This window comes from Peromyscus eremicus, chromosome 18, assembly GCF_949786415.1.
Source record: "Peromyscus eremicus chromosome 18, PerEre_H2_v1, whole genome shotgun sequence".
Lineage (NCBI taxonomy): Eukaryota > Metazoa > Chordata > Mammalia > Rodentia > Cricetidae > Peromyscus > Peromyscus eremicus.
This window is the reverse complement of record NC_081434.1, coordinates 19,039,977-19,061,657: the sequence shown is the minus strand read 5'-3', so window position 1 is coordinate 19,061,657 and position 21,681 is coordinate 19,039,977. Positions and strand designations below refer to the sequence as shown.

General features: G+C 39.6%; 1 protein-coding gene across 1 annotated transcript in view; it reads right to left on the bottom strand.

Moving 5' to 3' along the window:
* Window positions 1-21,681, bottom strand: part of Nav3 (neuron navigator 3) — a gene marked incomplete at its 5' end in the record, with an annotated part of 238,763 nt that overhangs the window by 138,942 nt on the left and 78,140 nt on the right. Inside the window, 3 exons of the mRNA XM_059245802.1 lie at window positions 373-492; window positions 6,866-7,249; window positions 7,891-7,999. Of these exons, the coding sequence (XP_059101785.1) occupies window positions 373-492; window positions 6,866-7,249; window positions 7,891-7,999 (613 nt within the window). The remainder of the gene's footprint in view (window positions 1-372; window positions 493-6,865; window positions 7,250-7,890; window positions 8,000-21,681) is intronic.

Genomic DNA, 21,681 nt, shown 5'->3' with positions numbered 1-21,681 from the left:
CTCTCAAGAGAAGCATCAAGCTTATTGTACTTATTGTAACTGATGGTTTGAAATGCATTTTTATACTTGTGTGATTAGCCTCCAGGTAAATCTAAGTGCATCTCAATTGATGGAATAACATTAACAATGTTTGTTCTTTTTTCAAATTAGGAAAATAAGTATATGCTTTTAAGTTTTCTCTTATAGCAACTGAAATTTTACGAGTTTTCTATCAATAATATATTTTTTTCAATATTACCAAGCTACTATATTCTAGCAAACAAAACTGTTTTGTAATAAAGTAGAAGTTACAGTTTATGCAGCAAATCTCTTGTGATCTTATTTATGGAATGACTTTATGCACATCAGCATCTTACATGCTGATACAGTTACCTGTCTGCATCCACTGTCACATCGTGAACTCCTCTCTGTGTGACATCCCTGGAAGTTGCTGTATCTGGTACTCGGTTCAGACTTCTGGTATATAGGCTAAGCCCACCATCTGTCATGTACCTGAAAAGAATTGAGAACATGACATTATCAACAGAAAATTAAATGACCTTATCCACATGATGTAATAAACCTACCATCTTGGGAATTTTCAACAACTACTCAAAAACTCTATTAAACCTCTTTATGTATAAATACTCTCATCAGAAAAAAATTGAAGCTTTTTTAAAAAAAAATATCAATATTCTTTACTATAACAAGTCAGTAGACTTTTATAAAGGCTATTATTTCTTTTGTTATCCATATTTTTTTAACAAGTTTGGGAATCATATATCTTGCACCAAATAAGAGAAAGATAATTTCAAAGGTTAGGTGATATTTTTACTACTTGAAGATTATAGAATTAATGAAACTTTACTAAAATTAAAATTGGTTTGTTGGATAAGTAAGAGTTACATTATAATGGGTCACTACCACAAAACTGTAACCAAAATGTATTAAATGTCCCATATCTCATTCTGTAGACCAGGCTGGCCTCAAACTCAGAGATCCACCTGCCTCTGCCTCCCGAGTGCTGGGATTAAAGGTGTGTACCACCACTACCCAGCCCTAGGACATATTTTAAATCCCCTAGGACATATTTTAAGTCGCTGGCGTGTATCAACAAAGCTATCACTATTTTAGATGAAGAACACAGATGCTACAACATTTAATAGTGCTTCTTCCTTCAGGTACCCTGTTCCACATGTTCCTTTTTCTAGTTTCCTGAACGGTGCAGGTACCCCAAGTTAAATACACAATCTAAAGATTTGAAGCTGGTATATACATATGAGCCAGGTTATCTCAGTGTGTGTGTGTGTGTGTGTGTGTGTGTGTGTGTGTGTGTGTATTTCCAATCCCATCTATTTACCTACAAATTTCATAATGCTTTATGAGCTAAGTATCCTATCATGTACACATAACACATTTCATTACCCACTTGTTAGTTTATCAATGATTATAGTTAGTTACTTTATAGATTGCATTTCCTAGCTATTGCAAATAAAACATCAATGAACATGAAAAAAAATGGTCTTGAAAGATTTCCCCAAAAAATGAACAAAAATTTGGATGAGGAGTAGAGGAGGAAAAATTAGCCAGTGTGGGGGAAGGAGGGTGAATATGATCAAAGCATGCTGCATGAAATTCTCAAACAACTAATAAAAATACAGAATAATTAAAAATTTGGATAGCTACTGGAAGAAGAATGGAATTACATTGATATTACTCATCCTGCAAAATAATCAACTCAAAATGAATCAAAGACCTTAATTTAAAGCATAAACGTGGTCCCGAAAGAAGGTTCACCTGGGAAAGGTGCTTGCTGCTAAACCCTGGCATCCAACATGGCAGGAGAGAAAGCTGTCTGTCCTCTGAGCTTCACACTACTACATATACCAGGGTAGTAGACATGAACCCACAGGCGCGTGCTCATACACAGAAAGACAGACACATACACAGACAGACACATATACTCAAACGCACAAACCACACACATATACACCCACACACATGCATACAAATACACATACACCACACAAACACAGACACACACAGAGACATACACATCCCACAAACACCTAAAGACAAAAACAGACACACACCACACAAACAGCCACACACATGCGCACCCAGACACACACACCACAGAAACGCACAGACATACACACATCACACAAACACACAGACACACAGACATACACATGCATACATGGACACACACAGAGACACACACCACGTAGACACACTCACAGACATACACCACACAGACACACACACACAGACACAGACACACACCACATAGACACACTCACAGACCCACACAGACACACCACACAGACACACACATAGACACACATATGCACACACAGAGACACACACACCACACAAACACATATACACACACACATACACACACACCATACAAACACACACACATGCACACACACCATACAAACACACACACATGCACACACAGATAGATACACAACATAAACACGCACATACAAACATGCACACACAGACACACACACACACACACACACACACACATGAACACCAAACACACATTTAGGTAAATAAATATTAAACCTCAAATGTTGACACTGCTGGAGTGAAAACTAGAGAAAGTCTTCAATTACAGGGGTGGGTAAGAATTGTCTTAAGAGGACTCCAGTAGCACAGAAAGTAACCAGGAGAAGTGACAATAAAAAAATAGTGGTGTGGGGAGAATAATAAAATACATGAGATATAAAAATAGGACTTCAGTGGAACTGTACAACACAGTGGGGTAGGCAGGGAGGCGGAGAAACGGTGCAGGGGGAGTGGGCAGGAATCAACCCAAACTAAACATGTACACAAATGTGATAAGAAAACTAGTTACTTTGCTCCCTAATTAAAATAACAGATTTTCAAAAAGAAATTGTTTGTGGCACTATTGTGCAGGTGAAATATGTGTAGCTCATTTGTTTGTTTGTGTTTTTAGACATGGTCTCATTCTGCATCCCCATCTGACCTAGAACCTCTATCTCATGGCAATCCTCTTGTCTCAGTTTCCTGAGTGCTAGGATTACAGGAATGGCCTCCTACCCCTAGCTTTTAGTTGCTTTTAAAACCTCTGGGTTGGTTTCCACTATTTTGACCTTTATTGGCACACTGTCAAATTTGGTTCTCTGTCTATAGTGATGCAAGGTACTAGTTGTGTGGGCTCTGAAAGCGTTCACTTATCTATGGCAAAATGGAAATGATAGCAATAATAAGCTTATCTCTAGTAACATTGAGATCGCAATGATAAAAATAACATGTGGGATATATGCATGTGTATATGTATATGCACATGTATGTGTATATGTATGAATATATGTATGCTATATATGTGTATGTATATGTGTATGTGTGTAAGCATATATACATTTGTGTGTGTGTGTGTGTGTGTGTGTGTGTGTGTGTGTGTGGTGTAGGTGGTGAGGAGCATTGTCTATCATGGAATAGCACTGTGTAAATAGTGACTAGTTGGCAGTTGTTTGTTCTATGAAAGTTTCCATGTTAACATGACAGGGCTAGTAACTTGAATATGAGATTAGAGAAAGAGTCGATGTTGGGAACTTGTGGGTTCACATGAAAGACACATTCAGGTTCTAGGGCCTTTCAGTTGCTGTGTGCATGCCAATCACCCCAAGTTGTTAGGAGAATTGAGGGGGAAGCATAGCAGGATTAAAGTATACTTCACTTCATAGTTTCAATTTTGCCTCTCAGAATTCTTCATTTTTTTCATGATTGGGTCAAATGACTTAAATGGAATTTTAACATTCGGTCACCCGCATAGGACTATTGATCACTGTGATATCTAAAGACAAGTTCAATTTCCATTCAATTAAACTATGTAACTTTTCTTTCAATTTTTCTTTTGCTGCTCCATAAATATACCTTTCCACCTCATTAAGAGGAAGGGTTCTTCCTCTGACTAATCCCTAATTCCTGACAGCTTCACATTCCCAAGCGTGCGAGGTAATTTCCAAAGGAGAAGTCTAAGATAAGTAAGCTTCTGCATGCTTCAAGAGATTTGAAATTCTGAGAACACCAACTAAGTGATTTTATCATTCCTATCCTGAGTACAGGAAAAATGCAACTTCATTCTCTTTTGCAATGACCTCATGACATTCCTAGAGGGGTCACAAAAGAGCCAAATTGAACATTTCTTTAAACATTTAAACATTAGCTGCCGATTAAGCCTTTTGTTCCTTTAATCAGCAAAACACACTTGAAAATTTGTGAAGAGCAAGCAAGTTTGTGATTCTTAAATGAGGCGTAGCAATAGTTTTCACATGACTTAAAGGAAGTATTATCGAATTATAACTTTTCTGGGCTATCTCTGATCTCATAGCCCCACATGTCAATTCTACATTGAGATATCAACAGTGGCTTGTGACATACTCTGGAAAGCGGTATGTTCACCTTGAGAACAGAATCATGCCCTGCTGTAAAAGCCAGTCTCAGTCTCTACATCACAAAAGGAAAGAGGTGTCCAACTCAAACTCCCCTAACACAGACAGAGGCAAAAATGCTGACTATCTCCCAGTGAACTTTGGATACAACTTTCATTCATAAAGCATGTAGATCACTGAGGCGCATAGAGTAGACTTCCTCAGAAAGACTGGTGGAGAAGAAATGAAAGAGACCGGAAGTCTGAATTAAGCTCCAAGCGAAAATGGAAACAAGTCAAGTAGGAAAGACAATTTAAAAACATTGCTTTTCCCTCAGTAGGCAACTCAGGAGGGGTGATGGCCAGCTGGCATCAGAGCAGTTTCCTTTTTCTCCAAGGCACACCCCTGAGCCTTGTTTTCTTGCCTCCTGTGGGTAGTTATGGCCCTAAAGGTACTGTGGACTTGAGTATAAGCAGATGTGAACTGCAACACTTTCAGGTCTAAGACAAAATTTCCTCCTACAGCATTTACTTCATCTCCTTTGCTGTTTGTTAGCTTAATGGTAATGGTAAGGGGGATGCTGGAAACCTGATTAGATAAGAACAGAATTATGGAAATTCTTATTCTCTAAATGACTGCCGTTTATGTTCCTCATGTGAAAATCAAAAACATGAGGGGCAGAGACAGCACTATGACTCAGTGATGGCATCTGCTGCTGAAGCCTGACAACCTGAGTTGGATTACCAGGACTCACTTTGGTGGTAGGAATGAACCTGATTCCCATAAGTCTTCCTCTGACCTCTACATGTGCGCCATGGCGTGTGTTTACCGACAGACATGCACATATGCACACACACACAAGATAAATTAGTGAAATGTAATGAAAGAACAAGCCAGGACTGGTTTACACGGGAAATGAGCTTCATTGTGATGCTACTACAATTTTGAGACTTGTCTAAATACAAGTAAGTGTTGACTAACATAATTAGAAGCCTGGAAAATATAGGATGTTCCTGTGGGTTGGAGTGCTTGTAATATCTATCATATGCAGAAATCATGGTTGTATGTACATATATGTACATATACAAATTTGTGTAAAAATATATGTATATTATTAACTCAATGAAAAAAATTGAGTGCTCAAAATTGTGATTGCAATGATAAGAGTAGTGTTTCTTTTATTATATTTATTAATTCTAACTGCCTCTATGTGTACGTGTGTATGCACATTTCATAGCATATGTGTGGAGACCAGAGGACGACTTCTAGGAGTCAGTTCTCTCTTCTACCATGACACCAGGCATTGAATTCCACCACAACTTGGTGGAAAGTGTTTTTACCTGCCGAGCCAACTCAGTAGCCCAGGATTAGTTTTAATAATAGTCCCATTGCTTCCAAAGCTCATCCTCTGACTAAATCAAGTTTTTCAACTTGCTAAAACACCTTAAAAACTTTAGAATCACAAATGATTATTTTTGGAATATAACAGGAAAAAAGAAAAAAAGACCACCAAATTTTAAATTCAGAAAATATCAATAAAGAATAAGCCAATCAGTCGAAACTTTCAAATCTGGGGCTGTAGAGACAGCTGAAAGGATCAAGGCATCTACTGCCAACCTGATGGTCGCAGTTACATCCCCGGTACCCACATGATGGAAGCAGATAACTGACCACTGCAAGTTATTCTCTGAACACCACATGTTCACCATTGTATACAGAAGCCCACACACATACACACAAAACAGAAATAAACAAAATGTAAACGAAAATGAAAACTTTAAAAAAAAACCCTTCCGCTCCGAAATGATTCTCCCTGAAATTAAATTGGATGCTCTTGATTGAACAGTGCCACAAAATATTTATTCCTCTAGGCAGTTGAGAGGTGGCCAGACCAAAATCAGAAACTCAAGCAGTTCATAAAAACTCCTGTCTCCTTCCCACACCCTAAGTAACTATAAAATCTGTTACTTATGAACATGTAAGACTACTGTGAAAAATAGTGGCCCCACGTATTTCTCTAGACCACTGGTTCTCAAACCTTCCTAACGCTATGACCCATTAATATAGTTTCTCATGCTGTGGTGACGTCCAATCATAAAATTATTTTTGCTGCTACTTCATAACTGTAACTTTAATACTGTTATGAATTTTAATGTATATATGTTTCCCAATGACCTCAGGCAACCCCTGTGAAAGAGTTGGTTGACCCCCAAAAGGGGTCTTGACTCACAGGTTGAGAACCACTGCTCTAGACGAACAGCAGAGAAACTTAATGGCTTATCAAAAGAATCTTTGGAAACCTCTAGTATTTTACCTTCGACGCAGTAGCAGAAGAGGGTCCTACATATCACAAATCATGCCAGAGTACCAATGTTTTCTAATGACGTAGGTGGCATCTCTGTCCTCTTCATAGCTAACACATCCTCCCACAGCCCTCCTGGACCAGTGATGCTGCCATGCTTAGGGCCACTTACCCACTGTTGATATCATCAGCTCTCAGACTCTTCCCCAGGATATCACCATCACTCATGTATCCACCAACATCCACGTCAGAAGACACATCCAGGTCGCTGCTGGCTTTCTCACTCATATCTATTTGTGACATGTTTCCCAGGCGAGAGACAGCGGCTCTGCGGAGGGGTGTTGTATACATGAACCTGGAGGGGTCTGTGTGGATGAATCGGCTGGTACCGCTTCGAGGGTATCCAGCGCCCATGGAGGGGGCATCTCCGGCCTGAAGACGAGGACATGCCTGCCCCAGTCTCCAGGTCATGGGAGTGGGTCGGCTTGTGAGGTTGGGGATGGTCCTTCCATTCACTTCAGTTGTCACAGTAGTATCAAATGTTGTCTCCAGGGTGCTGTCAAACAAAATGGAGAGATAACTAGACTCTGGTTCACTAAGGCCAGAGACCAAGATGTAAGACGACAGGAAAGGCTAGAGTTGAGTGTCTCTGGCTAGCAGCTCATCACTTTTATGAATGTCAATAGTGTACAGATACATTTCATAATTCCAATCATCTCTGGAGATGTCAAAATGTCAGAAGTCACATTTATTTGAAGCGATTGCTTTCAAAAGAAAGGCCACTGGTACATTTTAGATTAACCAAGTATTGTTTTACTCTTGAAAAGTGAAAAGCAGAATTTCACCCATCTTAAGATTCTTAGGCCAGTGTAAGAAGTTAGCTATGGGCATGCTTGCATGAATCCCTGTTAGCCTTCTCCCAGTGGTTTGGAAGGCATGAAAAACATCTCACAAAAAAATAATTGTGGTTGACCAGCTAACTCAGTCTAACAAGGAAGTTCTATAAGAGACAACGTGGAGGGAATAAAGGACCTGACAGCTCTCAGCCTAAGAGTTATTGATTACTGATCACCATGTACAAATTGAGGAAGAAAATAGTAAACAATACCAAATTTCTTCTCTATCATCGTAGGAAGAGTCAAAGGCTGCATTGTAGTGCTTCTTTATCCCTCCAAAGACAGATAGAACTTGGAGTACCTGTGGCTTATTTGGGTCCCACGAAGACTGGACATCGTCTCTTCCAAGTTCTGCCTCAGATCTGCTATGTTCTTGACTGTGCGCATTCTTCTGGCTTCAGGGTCCTCACCTGGAAATGAACATAAGGAATTCATTGGTCATGGCATGGTCTGCTCAAGGACAATGGTTTACACAGAGGAGCAATATAAACCCCTCTGCTTCAAAACAAAAAGATACTTAGGAAAGTCCAGATAATTCCTATCATCTGGACATTGTGATTCGTTTTTACAACAGCAACACATTTAATATCACAAATAAACATTCTGAAGTTTTGCAACTATAATAGTACTCACGAGTCTATGATCATAGTCACAACAACATTAGAGACAATTAGAAACGCAGTGTACAGTACTTCCAGCCACTGAAGTAAAGTTTAAAATCTTAAATTTAAAATCGTATAAAATTTTAAAATTTAAAATTATTTAGATTTTTCTGACTTCAACCATTACCCATTTTCAAGCACATCCAGAGTAGCTGAGATGCACTTCCTTACCTAGCGATACACATGAGACAGTGGAGAATGCTAAGAGGCCTTTTCTCACAGAAACTTTTCTGATTGTCTTGTTAGACTCATGGACCCAAGATTCACAACACTGGATAGGTTTGTTTTTAATTACCTCTATATTTTGCACAGGAAACTAAAACATCCACATGGTACCATCACAGTTCAAGCACAGAGGGAGGTATCTAAACCTAAACACATCTTTCCAACAGGCATGAAACAAGACAGACTGACAGTGTTGTAACCACAGGCATTCCACATGAACACCCATCTTTTGGGAGCAGAAGTGTCCTTAAACAATATTTATGGTTAGCTCATATTTTCCCATCAAGTCCATTCGAAGCTGGTGAGCCTTGACAAAGGAATCGCAAAGAATTGGTGGGGGAAGCACAGCAGGAGCACCACAGTGGCAGGACAAGTTTGCACTCCCACCAGCAATGGGTGAGTGCTCCCTTTCCCCCACATCCTTGCCAGCAGGAGCTGTCATTTGTTCTATTGACCTTAGCCATTCTGACTGGTGTAAGAATGAAATCTTACAAGTAAGTTTTGATTCGCATTTCCATGATGACTAAGGAGCGGAGTTGGAAGGGTGGGGGGGTCTGGGGAGATCTGGGAGGAGTTGGGAGAAGGAAAACAGTGATCAGAATATCTTATGAGTTTGAGAGAGAGAGAGAAAGAAGAGAGAAAAGAAGGAAAGAACTAGAATGAATGGAGTAGGAGGGAAAAGTCAATGAGAGAACTGGGAGGAAGCAAGGAATGGGAGAGTGTAGAAAGAAAATCAAAAGAAAGCAGAAAGAGAAGAGAAGCAGGGAAATATATTAAATTACATTATGAAAATCATCATGCAGAGAAGTCAAAATGTCTCTCTCTCTCTCTCTCTCTCTCTCTCTCTCTCTCTCTCTCTCTCTCTCTCTCTCTTTTAACATTCTAAGTACCAATTCATTTTACTACTATACTTCCTTAGCATTCAGACCAAAATTCAAAAATAAAGCGCACCTATCAATTCCGGCTCTGTAATAAACAGTTGTAGAATTGGTGGTGGGGGTCTCAGGAACCCTTCTATGGAACTGATCTGTGTCTCTAACGGGGCATGTCCACCTACTTCACCTGCATCTTCAACACTGGAAAGTCTCCACCCCTCTCCTCCCAACATTAGGCAGGTGTAATGATGAAAAGATTTTTGAGGAGTGAACCACCACAACTATTTCTCGAAAGTTCCACCCAGGGGATCCAGTGACTCTAAACGAAGCAAATAAACAAACTTATACTATTCAGAGGCACCACTCAAACAGCAGCAGGCTAATGCTGCTTCCTTTACCATCTGTCTGTCTCAAGCAAACATTACAGCTTTGTTCGCTACCCTCAGACTGGACGTCAGCCCACACAGCCACTATTCTGCTGCTGCCGGTCAGCAAATGTGTTCCCACTCATTTATAAATGATTTGTACAGTTTAAATTACACTTAATAACAGCATCATTATTACAAACTGAGGTTATATTAAATTGCTTCATTAAAAGAAACATTTTAAGAACTAGAAAAATATAAGATGGGACTCGGATATGTGGCATAAATGTTCCCATATGACTTGGATCTATGCAATCTTAATCCCATAAATTAACATTCTCAGAAACTAGGACTATGTATAAGCCCCAAGATGGAGCCATATCATCTCTAGAAATTGCATGCATGATTCTCATTAATATGATACAGTGTGGTTGAGAAATGGCTACTGAGATGTTCTCTTTCCACTTCTAAGTCATGTGCTACAACTTTGGGGAATAAAAAAGAAAAAGGCTTGCAGAAAAAAAAATTTAAAGGGTGGTGAAAGAATATAATTATAGCCAAAGGGAAGGCAGAAGTAGCAGAGTGGGGTTAAAATGGTGAGGAAATTTAAAGATGAGGATACACTAGAGACGATAAGGGGAGGGAAATGTAGAGACCACTAGGGAAGAGCAGTTGCAAAGCATTGACCTGAAACAGGCTCATGGGCTGCATCACTACAGGCTGCCTGTCCCTGACCCACCAGCAGTCAGGCAGCATCTTTACCATTTATCAAATAGCACCATATTAGAATTGATACATGAATTATTTCCCATATCTTTTTATTAATCATTTTAAAAACAGTAACTGTAAGCATTTTGTTTCACTGCATATTTTTCCTATCTCTTTCCTTTTGCTAGTCCAATAGGAGTGTTTGATCCATGGATCCTTCTAGTTTAATTTTGGGCTTGTGTATGTAGTTTCTCTCAAATGTCAGAACTGGAGTATCCCCCCCCTCCTTTGATTTTATCCTAACGAGACTGACAGGTAACCCTCTGCCACTCATGGCAATCAGACAGATGGATGTCTGCCCTCCAACACGTACAGACCAACCCATCTTTGCTGCCTCATTCATTTTGTGAAGGATATTAACCAATGCAAAATGTACTGCAGTAAATAATTTCAGTGACCCATGAAGGCAATAAAAAAACTAAGTGTACTCATAATTCCCTAAGGAATGATTACAGTCTGGAATGCCCTTCAAAGTGGTACTCACATGATGCACCAAGGCTTTGTAGGGGGATGGAAAGGCCAAATAAAAGGATGCATACATCTAACTGTTTAGCAAATAAAGAAAAGCTATAAGAACAATACAGATACAGAACTTACTTAAACACAAAAGTGTTTCACTTCTTCCCATTTTTATAATCTCAAACCCAACTATTATTCCCAAGGGAGTCTTCTCATCTTTGCTGATCACAGTGGTCGGGACTTCCCCACATTTTTTAAAAATGGTGTATTCTCTAATCGACTTGAATTCTCAGCATTGGTACAAAATGCTTTCCAGCAGCTTCCAGGATAGCAGGCTCAGTGTAGTACTTCTACTTCATTACTAGTGCATTTAATTTGGGTGGTCTGCCCTTACTGCGCATGCTTTAATTATGCATACTATAATTAACATTGTCACACTACCATATTTTAATGGAAATCAAATTATATATGTGTGAAACCTGATTTATATAACTAGATCCTTTATAGAATTGACTCTGCACACATTGTTACCGAAAGGCTATCCCATTTTGAAATGTAACCCTAGTTTTGTGAATAACCCCATTCATGACTTTTAGATAAAATTTTCAAACTTGTCTTTATAATGTTGACATTTAGTTGGTTAAAAAAAATATGGTCAGTGGTCATACAGTGGCATTTAAAATATTGTCCTATACATTTAAAGCACAGAGCCAAGCCAATTCTAATTAATTAGGATACTCAAAAGTGAAAAGTTGAACTCACGAAACCTTGGCCAAAGCTAACTTATGAGGCCATTTTGAGTCATAGGCAGAACCTAGTCAAGAACACAGCAGAAATTTTACAAATGTAAAGCATCACAATCTAGGAAATTTCCTCAAAGTGCTTGATATGGAAATATGATTATTCATATCAGAACTTTTTGAGTGTGTTCCTCCCCTTCTTACTTACATTTCCGTATGCTGGCACTGGTGGGTGGGAGGGGAAACCCTTATGGAGAACAAGTACGTGAATATGATTAGCAAGATCTCGGTTCAAATGCCTGGCTTAGACACTTCTATCAGGAGGCTGTCCTGTGACAGCAATGATCCAGGTTATTTATGCACAATAAGCAAGGTTTCATATTTATATCCAACCACATCTTGCAATAATTTAACACAGCAGCCCCCAAATACTGCCTGGGGATTACACTCTGCTCACATCATTGGAAATACTAACATGAAAGGTACTTAGAGCAAGATGAATGCTACAACAGTATAAGCCAAAGATGAATATTGTTTGATTCTACAGTTCCAGAGGATCAAAAAGAGATAGGAAAAGGGAGCAAAAGACATATGGATCAAGACTTCCTCCTGTCTTTGTCCTATGCAGAGCTTTCTTTATGAGAAACAGCTCATCATCCAAACCATACCAAGCTGTAGAAATATATCTCTGGCATATGAGTACCTGGTGGATTTAGATTCAGAAAGCACTATTCTCAAAACAGTGGACTCATTACTCTTTCCAAGCTAAACTGACATGAAAAATTGAGCCATATTTGCCTCAGTCATCTCTCTAAACTTTCTCATTCCAAAGCTGTTCCCTAAAACATCGCAGACAACCCCATAAAACACCTTGTCACAGGACATTCACATAGAGAGTAAAAACAAATCTGTACTTAGCACCATCCGTGTGTCGGGGGGAAACAAAGAGATCACTGGGCAGGGGTGCTTCTTTTCAACTTACAGAACACCATATGAAGTCCTTGCCGAAAACCCCCACTGACATAAAATATGATGTGCTCTCTGGCTTAATGCTTAGAGATTTTTGAGGAGACTAGGTGATATAAATATATGTCAGTGGGAAAATGAATGTAGAAATATTAAATGTGGACATTTCCTTAGGTATGCATGTAAGATAAGTGGCAAGGCTGACATTTAAAATTTCACCACAAAAACCTTCACATCTAGTGAAAAGTGATGGCACTGAATGTTGAGCCATTACAGGGGCCTGGTTTGTGAAGTATGAAACAGTTAACAGCCATTCCCACAGTTTAGTTGTAACATCCATATACAGGAGCAGCTGTTCCCAGATAGAAGAAGAAAGAGAGAAAGAGAGAGAGAGAGAGAGAGAGAGAGAGAGAGAGAGAGAGAGAGAGAGGAAAGGCAGCCAGGCAACAAGCAAGGCAAGGCTAGAGAGCACAGGCCTGTGCTTGCAGAGTGCTTGAAACATCAAAGGGGGACGTGCATCTATGTAGGTAATTCCAAAGCAGCAAAAGAAAGCATACAGAAAATTTCCCTAGGAGACCCTTCCATCTTCATTACACATGTAAGATAAGGTCACCTTGAAAGAAGTTCAACAAGACTCCATGAAAGACTCAGTGGATCGCATGCTGACCTTTAGGATATCCCAGACTCCCAGTCAGTAATACCCACAACTGAGGCTATTTACTTTTCCCAGTTAAATTTCAGAACTGGTACTCAACAGTTCAGTTTTACAAGGAAAATCATTTCGAAAAAGACGAAATTAAAATTCTAAGCAAATACATTTTAAAAAGGAATTAGTCTAGGAAACGGAAGAGCACCACGAATCCCTCACCAGCAGCCAGGACTCACCTAGTAAGTCAGTGTAAAGTGCCTGTTCCAGATCACCTAGCATGGTGAGGATCACATCCTCATCCAGGTGAGCGGTCCCTTCCCGCAGGCAGCTTTCTCCTTCCTCAGCGGCCCAACTTCGGCTTACGCTGCTTGGCTTGGAGGACCCGGTTTCATCTTCAGACCTGCTGTCTTCGTCACTCTCACCTTCCAACCCTCTTCTTGCAGACCAGTCCTCTAAGTCATCAGCACAGGACTGGCTGCCTCCTGCAGGCAAGAGGCTCCAGGCTCCTGAGCCGCTGCTGCCGTGGTGGTACAGCGACTGCACGGATCTAGAGAGAAACCTGGAGAGCGAGCCTCTCTCTGCATAGCTGGATTCTCTCTGGCTGGCCTTTGCAGCGTTTCCAAACCAGTTGGAGATGCGCACAGTGGGTCTCCTCTCCCCCTCACTGGTGAGGGAAAGGTTGGTCAAAGACTTTTGTTTCTGAAGGCAAGCTCCCTTTCTCTTTACTTCTTTACCCCGGAACACAGAGAGCTCAGCTGCCTGCTGCATGATTCTCCTGCCCTTCCTCCTTTCAATCGGACCTCATATTGTCTTTTGCCACTACAATTGTAACTGTCTCCCCCCTTTTTTTTTGGTTTTAATTAGCACGTGCACTTTAACAAAAGCTCAGGCTCAGACATTCGCAGGAGATTGTCGAGCCGGGGTAGACACAATCATTTTCCCACAGCTGAGCTTGCCACATCACTTCACCGATCGGCAGTACTTACAAACATTTTTTTTTTTTGCGTAAATATGTCTTAAGCAGAAAAAGAGTTCACCGAAAGACTCTGCTCCAGCTGAAAAGTAGCGCAGGAAGCCAACTACGTTTTCCTGACTTCATCCAATCGTATGTCTCAGCAGGATGGAGCGTCCACATTTCCCTCTTAATGCTTCTGTGTTCCGAAATGCAAGGTGGTGGTGGTGGTGAAGCAACGCAGGATGTCTCTCGTTCCCCGCCCCACTCCCCTGCTTCTCACCAGCCCTTCCCTGATTCAGATCTGCAACCCTTTACTCTAATGAGCTGACACAGTGCAGTAAGTACGGCTTGGCTTCCGCAGCGGAGCCCAGGGACAGCAGAAAAGAAGCACAGCCCTGCTTGAGCCTCTCGTATTTTAGTATTCCACCTGCATCCTCAGATCTATGGTTCTCCCTTGCTGCTGCAGTGGATGCTGCTGGCTGCCATGGCAGCAAACATCCTGCTAAATTAAAACAGAGGCATGGCAGCAGCTGGCCAAACGAGAATGCCACAGGTTTCAGAGCCAAAGCCTGAATGAGCTGCTATACGAGGATCCTCTGCCCATCTAAAGGACTCTCAGCCACCCAGCCTCCCACTCGGGAACACACATGCTCTCACACACACACGCTTAACACAGCACAGCTCTTCCTGATACCGAGAATGACAGACTAATTCTCTATAGCTGCAGGCAGCTGAAGCAGGCAGATCTGCCTTCTGAATGTAGGGATCCCTGCCGTAAAAGCACAAATCAAATTCAAGAGTGTAAAGGACCTAAAAATGGGAGCCTGAATCCCTCTTCCCTCTGGCAGGTAACGTTTTAAAGGGAAAGATCTCATCCTACCTCTTAAAGGACAAGTTGAAATTCTTAAAATATTGAATAAAATCCTAACGTGATAATGAAAAGCAAGATTTCTTCCTTATTTCCTTCAAAAACATAGCAAAAACAACAACAACAACAAAAAACCTTAGCCAAAGTATTGTTACTCAAAGCACACACCAAAAAGTTTACAGTCCAGTGCAGACATAAAATGGTGTTGAAGTAAAATACACAATATACATTATTTTTGTATACCAAGCAGTTTCTTAAGTCAACCCATAGCCTATCACAGTAAACTAATTCTTAATATTACATATACTGATAAAAAACTTAAAAGATAAATATTTTATTTTTATTTGATATTGTGTGTGTATACCATACTATTAGGATGAAATCCCAAGATTTAGGAAAATTTATTTTCACAAAGCAAATATGTGGTATATTAAAAATTATGTATAGCATGGACGATTAAGAAGGGTATTAAAGACCAAAACTTCTGAAGATTTTCTGTTCCCAAATATCACATACTAAAATGGGGGCATGGGAAAACAATCCATCAAGATAGTAAACTGTGCCAGTCAAATCACATGTAAGTTTTCATTGTCTTCAGAGATGACAAAACTGAGTTTCTACTTTCAATTATAAATCTCAGTGGAGAGAAATGTCTTATTTCCTAGCTATATAAAACATCACAATAATATGCAATGCCGATTCTGTTCCACATAATGACAACATTCTCTGAAAAGGTAATGCCTTTTCATGGCCCTGCTCACTGCAGTTCATACTTAGATCCAAGTTACTAATGTGCAAGATTAGAGGTAAAGAAAAACTGTTATCAAAATGTCAACCAGCAGTCAATTGTGAATGCTGATTCTCAATTTTTACACTTTAAACATTGTGTTTTTATAATACACGTTTAAATAAAATTAATGCACATAAATAATTACTGAAGTGGATCATTATGCTTCAAAAACAATTTCTTTTTTTTTAAGTTGCTTCTTCTTTTCAAGTTATTGTGACCAAGTGTGTTTCCACACTATGAGAACACAATGTAATTCCTAAGATGGAAATATTCTATTTCTATGACCCATGTTACATACACATTGTTTGACATATGGTAATGTATCCTGAGGCCTCACTGATACACAAGAAAAGGAACCCTAACACTTTATAGGTCAAAAAACTGAACTTTTGCATGTATACATGAAAGCAGTAATTAGACCCTTCCCTTTCAAAAGGGTGTTTATATGCCAATCACCTTAAACAGTGGTTTTCCAGTTTCTGCTAAGAACCATTAGAAGGACTTATTAAAGCACCATTTTCAAGGCACCAGCCCCACAACTGTTCATTTAGTAGGTCTGAGAAGGTCGCGACATTGCTTTTCTAATATTTTCCCAAGTACTTCTGCCTCTGGGAACCCACTTCTGTGAGCTACAAGGCTGAGATTAGGGGTTTCTAATTGAGGATGACTTTTGTTCCCTAAGAGACATGTGTGGTTCCAATGGGAGAGGGTAACATCTAAGGGCCAAGGATGCTGTTAAACATCTTACAATGACAGGTCCAAAGCCCATGAAAAGGAATTATGCACTCTCTAATGTCAGTAGTGTCAAGGTTAGGAAGCGTGGTTCAGAGTGCCTTTCAAAATAAAAATGCACTTTCCTGTCACTAATGTCTACCCCGTATTGGTTAACAGCTCTTGCTTAGGTATGTTTTAGTCTCAGACCGACGGCAAGAACACAGCCTGGCATATATTGATCTTAGGACAGAGAACAGAGATGAACAATCTAAACAATGGATCCCAACACTTCTGTTCAAGAATGCCCCGTGCCATTTTTCTACTTCAATTTAATTTATCAAATGAAATGACATGTTCCATCCTAATTTCCCTGGGCCAGAAATACAGCAGCACTCTCCTCACAGGGTGAAGACAGTACAAGTGGGTTAAATTCAATGAAACCAAGGAAGGAAGAAACTGTAGACAAATACCATAAATATTTCGGAAAGATATCCCAACAAAGGAAACACCAAGAAGGGGGTGGTCATTTTTTTTTGTATTTATTTAAAGATTTTTTATAACAAGCTTATAGTTTCAGTAGCTTTGCCCCTGGAACTACTAGATGTAAATTTACCCTGACAGCTGTAAGGAGCCCACTTACATCACTACAGGCATCCATCCCTGCTTTGTTGAGTGTGTATAACACAAGGCTATTTTTATTTCTCTGGAATCACACAGAGAAATGCGTGTTATACAAGGTGGAGGAAAAGCTCCCAGGCAAAGAGAAGGCAAACAATCCCGTGCAGAAATGGGACTCATTCTAATTTTGTCGATATGTAAAATAAAACACATCCACTGTAACCTCCTGGCGGGGGCGGGGGGAATGCTCTTAGGTCTTTAGTTAGCATTCCTTCCCTATTTGGCTATTTGACTAGAAGATGCAAGCTGATGTGAATCACCTGAGCTTGATACTGTTAGACTCTACAAACATTCAAGAAATAGCAAGTTCTCGTGACCATTTGCAAAGGCCTTACATGCTAGCTATTCCTTATTCTCTAATGTAAAGTGTATGTAATCATTACCTTACACTTTGGTTAAACCTATATGCTTGGTTCTAACATAATTCCCTAAAATCATCAACTTATTTCAATATTACTTCTTAGAAAACAGAATAGCGTTTTATCTTTTTTTTTTTTACAATGAAATATTTATTCCAGTTAAAGGTTAAAAACTGCATTGAACAAATGTACACAGAGTAGATTCATGTGGGAGCAAAGAGTCTTATGTATAAAGGGGGAAAAAAGGCAAATGTGATATTAAGTAGAAAGCACAATCTAAAACCATCCTACAATGGGATGAACATTTAATCTCAACTATATTTGATCTCTTGGCACTTAAAAGAAATGGCCTCAGAGAATAAATTCTCCCTGTCAAAGAAGGTAAAAATACAAACAAAGTGAAAGCCGTGAATGTACAAGATAAATTCACCCAGAAATGTAATACCAAGATCACAACATGAATCTTAAAGGAAGTGCTTTGAACAATAAGCTGACTTATTCATTGCTGTGGACTGTACAGTGTATAATAATAATTTTTAGAACCCCCATTATCAGATCAGGTAAAGGCCATGAAGCTTTCTCCAAAAGAATATGATAAAGAAAAGGAAATTTCAGTGCTGTTCTCACAATTTTGCAGAATATTAAAGTTACAGAGATTCTTCAATGACAAAGTAAGGCCTCTCATTTCTAATGCTTATCTTCACACCTAAATTTAATTACATTTATTTATTTATTTTTACAACTTTTTCTTGGAAAAGATGTTTTAATCACTACTAGTAAGCTATTACATCAAGAAAAATTTAAACAGCTAAGCCTACTTCTTTGCAAATTCCTCTGACCAGTTTACATTGCAGTATGAACTAAGTTTGCTCCCTAGAAGTCTTATAATTCTCACAGACCATATATCATGTGGTTAATGGAACAAAGATGGATTTGACAATGTTTTAATTAACATAAAAGAGATTCCTCTCCCCTGGGGGAACATATCAACTTTTACAGAGGAAGGGAGAGGTAGTCTTATATCTCATATTAAAAAAATAAGTGATAATAGAATAAAAACCATTTTCTTTTTCCATCCAAGTCTATACTAGTCACAATCCTCATTGCTGAGACAAAATATGAAACAAGAAAACAACTTAAGGATGGAAAAGTGCAGGCCTGTAGTGACCCATATCCTCTGTCAAGGCTCCACCTCCTCAAGGTCACACAACCTCCCTGAGTAGCGTTACCAGCAGGGAACATGTATTCCATCTGAGCCTGGGGGTGGGGGGGGAGTATCAACTTGCAAACCACAAAACAATCAATGCTTTCATTAAGTGCTAACCACTCTACATCACCATGAGCTCTATTGACTGGAATGTCTTCCAAAGTCCATTGTATCTCTCCTCTTTCCTGCATGCTGTATACACCTAAATATTGTTAGGGCTCTGTAGTAGTTTGAACGAAAATGGCCCCCAAAGGGAGTGGCACTATTAGGTGGTGTGGCCATGTTGGAGTAGGTGTGGTCTTGCTAAAGGAAGTGTGTTACCGTGGGGGCGGGCTTTGAGGTCTCTTTCTCAAGTTTCACTCAGTGTGACAGTCAGTTCTCTTCCTGTTACCTTCTGATCAAGTGTAGCCAGCACCAGGTCTGCTTGCACTCCACCATGCTCCGTGACATGATGATAATGGACTGAACCTCTGAACTGTAAGCTGCCACCTCAATTAAACATTTTCTTTGTAAGAGTTGCCGTGGTCATGGTGTCTCTTCACAGCAATAGAAACCCTAAGACGGGCTCTTCCTCATCAAGGGTCCCGTTTACATAATATGTGCATTTTATTTATTTCACAGACAGTAATTGGGTGGGAATTATGAACCAATTACTGGGATACAGCAGTTAATAAAATAGACAAAAAATAGACATGAAAAGAAGGGGCTCTAATCAAGATATATCTTGAAAATATAATTATTTTACTCTTTTTAAACTACTTCTCACATTAATTTTTTGTTTTGTTTGTAGTGTTAGAAATTCAATTTATGGATTACCATTGATAGGCTAGTATTCTCTCACTGAGTTATATTACCAGAACAGCACTTTAGTCCTATGGAATGGGGTATACAGTGTCATCAGTATTATTGAGCTTCCGAATTTCTGAGCTGAGACAAAAACAGGAAAACAACCAATACTGAGAAATATATCAAAAGCTTATTCCCACTTTCCTAAGTTCAGAGAGCAAGCAATTCACACAGGGTCAGTCACATAGTATAACGGACTAGACCTCAGGTGTTAGAGGATCTATGGAGTCACAAAGGATTCTAAGTTTCAGGCCTGAGCAACTAGAGGCATGCACTACCATTAACCAAAATGGAGAAGATCCAAACAAAGGGAGTTGGAAGGCAGCTTTAGGGTTTGTTTCAAATATAGCCAATTGGAAGTATCTCTGAGATGTTTAAGTGGAGATATGTAAGGAACAGGACACTTGAGTCAGGTTGCAAGGGAGAAGACTAGAGAGAAACGTTTGTGAGGGATCACTATATGGATCATGTTTAAAACCACGAGTTACTGTTACTCACCAAGGGAGAATGTATAAACAAGTCTTGGAAGAAAGCTGAATAGTTTCAATGATAAGAAATTAGGGTGAAAAGATATAACTAGAAAAGATTACCAGGAAAGAACAAACAGTAAGGTTCCGAGGGGAAAAAAAAATCAATGGCATTTCGAGATCAAGCCTGAAACTTTCTTTCCTAAGGGGATTCTTTACTAAGAGGGCAGATTCCTGGTCAGAGGTGAACAAGATGAGCCCTGAGGCTTAATCCTTGGATTTTGCCAGGTCTCCAATTATATCAACTTCAATTAAGAGCAACTTCAGTGCAGACATGAAGTGAAAAAGCTGGTTAGCGTAACCTCGGGCAACAATGAGGAAGGATTAGTGGCCAGTTTGAAGGCTACTCAGAGAAGGACAAAAGAACTACATTATGGCTGTGTTGGAAGGCAAAGGGCAAGCTGTTTGTATTACACTGAAGTTATCACGTCGTGGTCTAAAGAGATGGTTTGGTAGAGAGGGGATATATTACAAGGTGAAAGAGAGCAGTCTAAGAAAAGCAAAGGAAATAGTTACTAAGTAAATGCTCTGAGTGGGTAGATATGGAAGCAGAGTTCACAGACTTCCTTTCTCTGCATCCCATTCAGTAAAGTTACATCAAGTTTAACAGTTAAAAGGACTAGAATAGGTAGTGTTGGAGTTTTGAAAGGAAAGGAGTAATATTTTCATTTGAGAGACTGAGCAGAATTAGGAAACCACAATGTTTACTGGGGCTGTTAGAAACTCCTAAGACTGAACTGATTACTACAGAGTGAGTCACCCCAACCAGCATGTAGATTTCATCTCCTTCATTCATTATTGATATGGAATAGGCGAAGAATAGAATAAAACTATACTTGTTGTTCTGGTGAATTGGGAAACGATAAAGGAATTAGGGATGTGTGGGGGATGGGGAGAACAATTCTTCAGTTACCACAATTACTAAGCTGATCAAAAAGGAGGTAGTTTGATAAAGGGCAATAAGAAAGCATGAGGTTCATAAAATGGAAATCCCAGCAGAATTGTTGTGGAATCAGGAAACAGCGGGAAGAGTACTGTAAACACAGGGAACTTCAAGCAGTAAGAATAGGATTTATGGGGCTGAGGAGATGGTTCGGTTGTTAAGAGCACTGGCTGCTCTTCTAGAGGACCAGGGTTCAACAATGGTGTCCGATGGTGGCTCACAACAAGATGTGACGTCAGTTCTAGGAGCTCTGTCATCGTTTTCTGGCCCCTGTGGGCACCAGGGACACATATCATATACAAGCATACATAATGAACAAAACAACCATTCATATAAAGTAATATTAAAAAAGAGAATAGGATTCATGGCAAAGATGCTGTAGAGAAGTTATATTTCCTGATGATGCCCAGGCCTAGGCACTGACTATGAGGAGGGGTTGTGAGAAAAGGTCCCTGGAAGAGGCTAAGTTCTTGGGAGAACCATTTATTCAAACTCT